The sequence below is a fragment of the Homarus americanus genome, unplaced genomic scaffold, assembly GCF_018991925.1.
Source record: "Homarus americanus isolate GMGI-L3 unplaced genomic scaffold, GMGI_Hamer_2.0 scaffold5831, whole genome shotgun sequence".
NCBI lineage: Eukaryota > Metazoa > Arthropoda > Malacostraca > Decapoda > Nephropidae > Homarus > Homarus americanus.
In genome coordinates this window covers 1,484,760-1,494,986 of record NW_024719604.1, presented here as the reverse complement: position 1 = coordinate 1,494,986, position 10,227 = coordinate 1,484,760, and the positions used below count along the sequence as shown (strand labels likewise).

The 10,227-nt window shown below is 55.9% G+C and overlaps 1 protein-coding gene across 1 annotated transcript; it reads right to left on the bottom strand.

The window, feature by feature from the left end:
• Window positions 1-2,913: 2,913 nt before the first annotated feature.
• On the bottom strand, window positions 2,914-3,324 carry LOC121860160 (mucin-7-like). The gene has a single exon (XM_042357216.1). It carries the CDS (start codon window positions 3,322-3,324, stop codon window positions 2,914-2,916), a length of 411 nt encoding a protein of 136 aa, XP_042213150.1.
• Between the last annotated feature and the right edge of the window lie 6,903 nt (window positions 3,325-10,227).

The window sequence follows — 10,227 nt, the reverse complement described above, 5'->3', positions numbered from 1 at the left end:
CGGCATGACAGGAAGGTGCTGTGGTGGTGGCCGGCATGACCAGGGAGGTGCTGTGGTGTGGCGGCATGACAGGAAGGTGCCGTAGTGGTGGCCGGCATGACAGGAGGTGCTGTAGTGGTGGCCGGCATGACAGGAAGTGCACTATGGTGGTAGCCAGCACCGTGGTGCTGTAGTGGTGGCCGACAAAATTCTGTAAATGGTGACCGCTTGCCCATGACCAGGAAGTGCTGCTGGCAGTGTTCGCGACCAGGAGAGGTGCCGTAATTGCAGCCGTAAGCAAAATTATAAAATGGTGGCTTCCAACGTGCGAGAATGCTATAGTGTGATGGCCAACATGACGGGAGGTGCTGTGGTGGTGGCCGGCATGATGAGGAGGGTAACTCGCGTGGTAACCGGCATGACAGGAGGTGCTGTGGTAGTGCAGCCCGCGCAGGAAAATTACTGCGGTGGTGGCCCGACGCAACAGGAGGTGCGTGGTGGTGGCCAGCAACGCAAACCAGGGTGCTGTAATCTGGTGGCCGGCATGACAGGAGATTCTTGTAGTGGTGGCCGACATGACTGGGGAGGAATGCTATGGTGGTGTGGCATGACCGGGAGGTGCTGTGGCTGGTGGCCGGCTTTGACAGGAGGTGCTATAGTGGTGGCCGGCATGACAGGTGCTACCGTGGTAGCCAGCATGACGGGAGGAATGCTGGCTGGGTGTTGGCGACAGGAAGTTGCTGCTGTAGTGGTGGCCGGCGACGGGAGATTTCTCGTGGTGTGACCGGCATGACCGCAGGAAGTGCTGCTGTATAGTGGTGGCCGGCGCGAAGGTGCTATGAAACCGGTAGCCAGCGCTGGCAGGAGGTGCTATCAAAGTATGAGTAGCCAGCAGCATGACCAGAGAGAATGCTATGGTGGCCAGCGCAGCAGGAAGTGCTATGGTGGTAAAGCCGACATGACTGGAGAGGTGCTATGGTAATTAGCCGGCACTTATTGGGAAGTGCCATAGTGGTGGCCGTGACATGACGCAAAGGAAGATACTGTGGTGGTGTACTTACCGACAGGAAATTACTGCAGTAATGCTTGACACTGACAGGAGGATGCTGTAGTGGTAGCCGACATAAACAGGAAGTTCTTATGGTGGTAGCCGGCATGACAGGAAGGAATGCTATGGTGGTAGCCAGCACTGACCGGAGGTGCAGTGGTGGCCGGCGGCTGGGAGGGTGATATGCTGGCAAATCGCGTTGGCCGGCGGGTACTGTAGTGGTGGCCGGCATGACGGGAGGTGCTGTGGTGGTGGCCAACGCGGCCGGGAGGTAATTAGCCGGCATGACGGAGGAATGCTGTAGTGGTGGCCGGCATGACGGGAGGTGCTGTGGTGGTGGCCGGCATGACAGGAGGTGCTGTGGTGGTGCCGGCGCGACGGTGCTGCGTGGTACGGCGGCATGACGGGAATGGTGTAATGGTGGCGGCATGACGGGAGTGCTGGTGGCAAAGCATGACAGGAGGTCTGCCGCTGTAGTGGTCAGCCGCGCCGGCTGGGAGGGTGGTATAGTGGTGGCCAGCATGACAGGAACGGTGTGGTGGTGGCCGGCATGACAGGGTGATATGATGGTGGCCAACGCGGTGACAAGGGTGAAGTGTTGGCTTCGCGGCATGACAGGAGATTGCTGTAGTAATTTAGCCAACATGACAGGAGGTGTGAATGTAAATGGTGGCCGCGCAACCGGAAGTGGTGTAGTGGTAGCCGGCATGACAGGATGCTGTGGTGGTGGCCGGCATGACTGAGAGGAATGCTATGGTGGTGTTAACATGCGGAGATAAGTGTAGTGGTAGCCGGCATGACGGGAGGGGGTAGTGTGCATAGTGGTGGCCAGCATGACAGAATCGACGCGGTGGTAGCCAGCATGATTTTTACATTGACCGGCTTTTGACGTGGAAGGTGATAGATGAAGTGGTAGCCAACGCATGACGGGAGGTGTGGGTGTAGTGGTGGCGACATGACGGAAGGTGCTGTAGTGGTGGCCAGCATGACAAGGAGGGTGGTGCTGTAGTAATTAGCCAGCAGGAAGATGCTATAGTGGTAGCCGGCATGACATGGGAGAGTGCTATGGTGGCCAACACCATTTCGGAAATGGTGTAATGTGGTGGCGACATGACAGGTGCTGTAGTAGTGCTTCAACATGACAGGAAGGTGCTGTAGTGGTGGCCAACGCAAGCAGGAGGTGGTGTGGTGTGGCCAACATGACTAAGTACTAACAGTGGTGGCAGCATGACAGTGCTGTAATCGGTGGCGACGCGTGAGAACGTAGTGGTGGCCGGCATGACCAGGAATTATGACGGTAGCCGCTTTTGACAGGAGGTGCTATGGCGTGGTGACCGGCATGACGGAGGTGCTGGTAATTGTGGCTTATGACAGGAGGTGCTGTGGTGGTGGCGACATGACGAGGTGCTATGATGGTATCGGCAACGCCGACAGGAGAATCTGTAGTGGTGTACGACATGACAGGAGGTGCTATGGTGGTGGCCGGCATGACAGGAGTGCTGGTGGTGGTGGCGACATGACAGGAGGTGCTGGTGGTGGCCGGCATGACAGGTGCTATGAAGTGGTGGCCAACGACAGGAGTGCTGTATGGTAATTGGCCAACACTGACAGGAAATTCTTTATAGTGGTGGCCGGCATGCGACCGGGAAAGTGCTATGGTGGTGCTTCAGCATGACAGGAGGTGCCATAAATGGTAGCCAACACTGACAAAATTCTGCTATAAGTAATTGCGCCAGCATGACAGGAGAATGCTATGGTACGGCCGACGCGTGACAGGAGGTGCTTTCGCAGGTGGTGGCTTCCCGGCGCGGCAGGAAGGTGCTATAGTGGTGGCCAACGCAACAGGAAGGTGCTGTGGTAATTGGCGGCACGCAACCGGGAGAATTCTATCGCCCGGCATATTGGGAAACTGCTGTAGTGGTGGCCAACATGACAGGAGTTGCTGTAGTGGTGGCGGCATGACGGGAAGATGCTGTGGTGGTGGCCAGCATGACACGGAGGTGCCTGTGGTAGTGGCCAGCGCGGCAAGAGTGCTGTGGTGTGGTGGCCGGCATGAGCATGAGAGGTGCTGTAGTGGTGGCCGGCATGACAGGAGGTGCCGTAGTGGTGGCCGGCATATTGGGGAACTGCCGTAGTGGTGGCCGTGGAGATTTTCTGTTGGTGGCCAACGCGGCGCAAGGTGCTGTGGTGGTGGCCGGCATGACAGGAGGTGCTGTGGTGGTGGCCGGCATGACCCAGGAGGGTGGTGTGGTGGTGGCCGGCATGACAGGAAGATTCTTTATGGTGGTGGCCAACATGACGGGAGATGCAGCGAGCGTGCCAGCACCATGCGGAGGTGCGCATGAAGTGGTGCGGCCAACACGGCGAGAGTGGTGGCCAACATGACAGGAGGTACTGTGGTGGTGGCCGGCATGCGGGAGGTGCCGTGGTGCGGCCCGGCATGACAGCAGGAGGTGCTGTAATTAATTTGGCCGGCATGACGGGAGGTGCTGCTGGTGGTGGCCGACATGACAGGAAGTGCTATGGTGGTGGCCAGCGCAGCAGGGAGGTGCTGTGATGGTGTGGCGGCATGACGGGAGGTGCTGTAGTGGTGTCGCGCGCGACCGGAAGTACTATGGTGGTAGCCAGCATGACTGGGAGGTGCTTTCTGTAGTGGTGGCCGGCATGACGGGAGGAATTGCTGGTGGTGGCCGGCTTTTATGACTGGAAGGTGCTATGGTTGTTAGCCGGCTTTTCAAACCGGGAGGTTCTGTCGGGTGAGCCCGGCATGTTCTAAGGAGGTGCTATGGTGGTGGCCGGCATGACGGGAGGTGGTGTGGTAGCCAGCGCGACGGGAGACACCGTAGTGGTGGCCAGCATGACCTGGGAGGTTTCTGGTGGTGGCCAGCATGACAGGAGGTGGTGTAGTGGTGGCTGACATGACGGGAGGTCTGCTGCATAGTGTGGTGGCCAGCATAAGAGAATGCTGTGAAGTGGTGGCCAGCATGGGCGGAGATTGGTGTAGTGGTGTGCGGCATGGGGAGAATGCACTATAGTGGTGGCCAGCATGACGGGAGGTGGCCAGCGTGAGGAGGGTACTGTGGTGGTGTGCATGACCAGGTTGCTATGGTGTTGGCCGGCGGCACGGGTTGCTGTAGTGGTGTGCGGCATGACGGGAGGTGCTGTAGTGGTGTGGCCAACATGACTACAGGAAAGTGCTGTGAAGTGGTGGCCAACATGACAGGAAGTCACTATCAGTGGTGGCCAGCACATGCATGGGAGATTACCATGAAGTGGTGACCCAGCATGACAGGAAGTGCTCTGTGTGGCCAGCAGCTTGCAGAGTGCTGTGGTGGTGGCCGACATGACAGGAAGTGCTGCAGCTGGTGGCCAGCACTTGACAGGAGGGGGTGCTGTAGTGGTGGCCAGCAGGAGGTGCTATAGTGGTGGCCAGCGTACATACCTCGATCACCCTCCACTTTCTCAGCTGTATAAAGTTAAGTGTCATTTTATGGGTGTTTGCCACGTTGTGTGTTGTAAGTGTTGCGGGAAGCTATTCTCCGTCAGTGTTAGGTCGTCCTCAGGGCCCCTAACTCTGCTGCTGTCGTTGGCACTTGCCTTCTCGCTCTCCACCTATGGTTAATTGCTCACGACTCACGCGCGTCTTAGTCACTCGCTTTATTTTTTTTCCTCAGTGCCTTTGTGAAGCCTTAACATCTTAACTACAGGGACGTCACTAATATTTTATTAACAACGCCAGACTATGTTATTCAGCACAGAGCCGACCCTGCACACTAGGGTTAGTAGACTCTCAATCCAGTCACCGAACACCAAGTGTTAACTGGCTGTTACGTTCTGAAGCCATATTACTCTTGAGTTATGACTGCCAGTAGTCGACAAACACTTGAGCCAAGACACAACTATTACGTCTTTCCCCAGTTAACTAAATCATCATGTCTCAGGTCAAAGGCCGGGACAGCTAGTGGGCTATAAGGTGTCTGTAACTCGTGACCTGCCTGAAGGAAAAAGAATTATAATCATTGCCACCCATAACGAGAGCCACGCCATCATACATAATGGTGCACACACACGACCACCATTAGGGTGCCACACCCAGCCATCATACATAATGGCACACATAAAATATGATGATAAAGGCAGGGCCACGCGCCAGCATAATGAGGCAGGTGGCAGCACAGGGCCCTGAACCAGGTGGTGGAGGATGTTACACCACCTGAGGGCAGGTAGGCGCCGTGAGTGCAGGTGAAGAAAGTCTTAGCCAAGAGGAGTGCAGGAGTCGAGCACAGAGAGCCAGGATAAACAGGACTTCCAGGTGTTGTGAGCAAGACACTTAGCCCTGAGGCGCCAGGCACCCTCCCTCCCAGTACTACCCTTACCCTCCCTCCCAGTACCATACCCCTCTCTCCCCAGTACCTTACCCCTCCTCCCAGTACTACCTTACCCTCTCTCCCAGTACTACCCTTACCCTCCCTCCCAGTACTACCCTTACCCTCCCTCCCAGTACTACCCTTACCTCCCCTCCAGTACCCTTACCTCCCCTCCAGTACTCCCATACCCTCTCTCCCAGTACTACCTTACCCTCCCTCCCAGTACATACCCTCCCCTCCCAGTACTACCCTTACCCTCCCTCAGTACTACCCTTACCCTCCCTCCCAGTACTACCTTACCCTCCCTCCCCAGTACTACACTACCCCTCCCTCCAGTACTACCCCCCACCCTCCCTCCCAGTACTACCCTTACCTCCCAACTCCCTCTCCCAGTACTACCCCTTACCCTCCCTCCCAGTACTACCATACCCTCTCCCAGTACTTCCTTACCCTCTCTCCCAGTACTACCCCTTACCCTCCTCCCCAGTACTACACCCACCCTCTCTCCCAGTACTACCCCCTCCCTCCCAGTACTACCCTTACCCTCCCTCCCAGTACTACCCTTACCCTCCCCTCCCAGTACTACCCCTTACCCCTCCCTCCAGTACTACCCTTACCCTCCCTCCCAGTACTACCCTTACCTTCCCTCAGTACTACCCCTTACCCTCCTCCCAGTGCCTACCCTTACCCTCTCTCCCAGTACTACCCCTTACCCTCTCTCCCAGTACCTTACCCTCCCCTCCCAGTACTACCCTTACCCTCCCTCCAGTACTACCCTTACCCTCCCTCCCAGTACTACCATACCCCTCCCCTCCCAGTACTACCCTTACCCTCCCTCCCAGTACTACCTTACCCTCCCTCCCAGCTGCCCACCCACCCTCCCTCCCAGTACTACCTTACCCTCCCTCCCAGTACTACCCTTACCCTCCTCCCAGTACTACCTTTACCCTCCTCCCAGTACTACCTTACCCTCCCTCCCAGTACTACCCCTTACCCTCCTCTCCCAGTACTACCCTTACCCTCCCTCCAGTACTACCCTTACCCTCCTCCCAGTACTACCCTTACCCTCCCTCCCAGTACTACCCTACCCTCCCCTCCAGTACTACCCTACCCTCCTCCCAGTACTACCCTTACCCTCTCCCAGTACTACCCTTACCCTCCCTCCAGTACTACCCTTACCCTCCTCCAGTACTACCCTTACCCTCCTCCCAGTACTACCCTTACCCTCCCTCCCAGTACTACCCTTACCCTCCCTCCAGTACCCTTACCCTCCCTCCCAGTACTACCCCTTACCCTCTCCCAGTACTACCCTTACTCCCTCCCAGTACTACCCTCCACCCTCCCCTCCCAGTACTACCCTTACCCTCTCTCCAGTACTACCCTTACCCTCCTCCCAGTCTACCCTTACCCTCTCTCCCAGTACTACCCTTACCCTCCCTCCCAGTACTACCCTTACCCCCTCTCTCCCAATTTCCCTTACCCTCCCTCCCAGTACTACCCTTACCCTCCCTCCCAGTACTACCCTTGCCCTCCCTCCCAGTACTACCCTTACCCTCTCTCCCAGTACTACCCTTACCCTCCCTCCCAGTACTACCCTTACCCTCCCCCCAGTACTACCCTTACCCTCCCTCCCAGTACTACCCTCCCACCCTCCCTCCCAGTACTACCTACCCTCCCCTCCAGTACTACCCTTACCCTCCTCAGTACTACCCTTACCCCTCCTCCCAGTACTACCCCTTACCCTCTCTCCCAGTACTACACTTACCCTCTCTCCCAGTACCCCTTACCTCCCTCCCAGTACTACCCTTACCCTCCCCTCCCAGTACTATACCCTCCCTCCCAGTACTACCTTACCCTCTCCCCTGTCTACCCTTACCCTCTCTCCCAGTACTACCCATACCCTCCCTCCCATACTACCCTTACCCTCCCTCCCAGTACTACCTTACCCTCCTCCCAGTACTACCCTTACCCTCCTCCCAGTACTACCCTTACCCTCCCTCCTAGTACTACCCTTACCCTCCCTCCCAGTACTACCCCTTACCCTCCCTCCCAGTACTACCCTTACCCCTCCTCCCAGTACTACCCCACCACCCCTCCTCCCAGTACTACCCTTACCCTCCCTCCCAGTACTACCCTTACCCTCCTCCCAGTACTACCTTACCCTCCTCCCAACTACCCCACCCTCCCTCCCAGTACTACCCTTACCCCTCTCCCAGTACTACTCCACCCTCTCTCTCCCAGTACTACCCCTTACCCTCCCCTCCCAATTCTCCCTTACCCTCCCTCCCAGTACTACCCTTACCCTCCTCCCAGTACTACCCTTACCCCTCTCCCAGTACTACCCCTTACCCTCCCTCCCAGTACTACCCACTTACCCTCCCTCCCAGTACTACCCTTACCCTCCCTCCCAGTACTACCCTTACCCCTCCCTCCCAGTACTACCCTTACCTCCCTCCCAGTACTACCCTTACCCTCCCTCCCAGTACTACCCTTACCCTCCTCCCAGTACTACCTTACCCTCCTCCCAGTACTACCCTTACCTCCTCCCAGTACCCTTACCCTCCCTCCCAGTGCTACCCTTACCCCTCCCTCCCAGTTCACCCTTACCCTCCCTCCCAGTACTACCCCTTACCCTCCTCCCAGTACTACCTTACCCTCCCTCCCAGTACTACCCTTACCCTCCCTCCCAGTACTACCCTTACCCTCCCCCCAGTGCCTTACCCTCCCCTCCCAGTGCTACCCTTACCCTCCCTCCCAGTACTACCCTTACCCTCCTCCCAGTACTACCCCTTACCCTCCCCTCCCAGTACTACCCTTACCCTCCTCCCAGTACTCCACCCCTCCTTCCCAGTGCCTACCCTTACCTCCCTCCCAGTACTACCCTTACCCTCCCTCCCAGTACTACCCTTTACCCTCCCTCAGTACTACCCCTTACCCTCCCTCCAGTACTACCCTACCCTCCCTCCCAGTACTACCCTTACCCTCCCTCCCAGTACTACCCACCCACCCTCTCTCCCAGTACCCTTACCCTCCCCTCCCAGTACCCTTACCCTCCCTCCAGTACTACCCTTACCCTCCCTCCAGTACCACCCTTACCCTCCTCCCAGTACTACCCCCACCCTCTCTCCCAGTACTCACCCTTACCCTCCCTCCCAGTACTACCCCTTACCCCTCCTCCCAGTACTACCCTTACCCCTCCCTCCCAGTACTACCCTTACCCTCCCTCCCAGTACTACTTTACCCTCCTCCCAGTACTACCCTTACCCTCCCTCCCAGTACTACCCTTACCCTCTCCCAGTACTACCCTTACCCTCCCTCAGTACTACCCTACCCTCCCTCCAGTACTACCCTTACCCTCCCTCCAGTACTACCCCTTACCCTCCCTCCCAGTACTACCCTCCCCTCCCAGTGCCACCCTTACCCTCCCTCCCAGTACTACCCCTTACCCTCCTTCCCAGTACTACCCTTACCTCCCTCCAGTACTACCCTTACCCTCCTCCCAGTACCTACCTTACCCTCCCTCCAGTACTACCTTCCCTCCCTCCCAGTACTACCCTTACCCTCCCTCCAGTACTACCCCATACCCTCCCTCCCAGTACTACCCTTACCCTCCCTCCCAGTACTACCCTTACCCTCCCTCCCAGTACTACCCTTACCCTCCCTCCCAGTACTACACTTCAGACAACTGTCGGGATGAACGTTCAAGTATTTCCCTGGACGACAACGAGAAGGCTTGGCGTCACCATCCCAGCTCATAGGTGGCCCCGAGGACAACCTTGGTGGCTTGAGATCTTTGTATGTTAGAGATCCTAGAGACGGTCGGGGAGGCGGAGGGAGCAGGAAAGTCAGGCAGGTCCCCAGAGACAGAGCCGACTAATGACTGTGATATAGAGCAACACATCACAGTGAACTAATGACCACTGTGACATATAGCCGCCAGCTGAATGTAATGTTCACCTTGTGTACCTTAGGTTGAATAATGTTAATAGTAAAATAAAATGTTGAATGTTATGTATTAATGTTGAGTATGACTCTTAACATTGATCTGTGTGGTTGGCACTACTGAAGAACGTAAGGATTATAAGTCGTGTTAAAATATATATAATTATTATCTTCAAGTTCTTTATGTTTATTGTTGTTGTGACGACTACTTGGGAAGATGGAGTAGATATAGTCTGTCTTTACTAACAGATATAAACACTCTCTTGTACCCGGCTACAAATCATGGGGAAAAAGTCATGTTATTCTGTCAGTCCTCTGTCTTATCCAGGAACCATTTGACTCATGAAACAGTGAATATGGCATGACACATTGTTGGGTTCATAGATGGTCACTGTGTTATGTCTCAGATTCACAGGTTCGTGAGTCTCAGGGTTCATAGATGGTCACTGTGTTTGTCTCAGATTCAGGTTCGTAGTCTCAGGGTTCATAGATGGTTTAGTGTGTTATGTCTCCGGGTTCACAGGTTTGAAGTCTCAGGGTTCATAGATGGTCCACTGTGTTATGTCTCCAGATTCACAGGTTCGTGAGTCTCAGGGTTCATAGATGGTCCACTGTGTTATGTCTCAGGTTCTGGGTTCGCGAGTCTCAGGGTTCATAGATGGTCCCTGTGTTATGTCTCCAGATTCACAGTTCGTGAGTCTCAGGGTTCATAGATGGTCCACTGTGTTATGTCTCCAGATTACAGGTTCAGTCTCAGGGTTCATAGATGGTCCACTGTGTTATGTCTCGGATTCACAGGTTCGTGGTCTCAGGGTTCATAGATGGTCCACTGTGTTATGTCTCCGGATTCACAGGTTCGTGAGTCTCAGGGTTCATAGATGGTCTAGTGTG

Excerpts from the sequence above, each read along its gene's own strand:
- LOC121860160 (XM_042357216.1), bottom strand. The coding sequence starts at position 3,324 with ATGTTGGCCACCACCATAAAGAATCTTCCTGTCATGCCGGCCACCACC.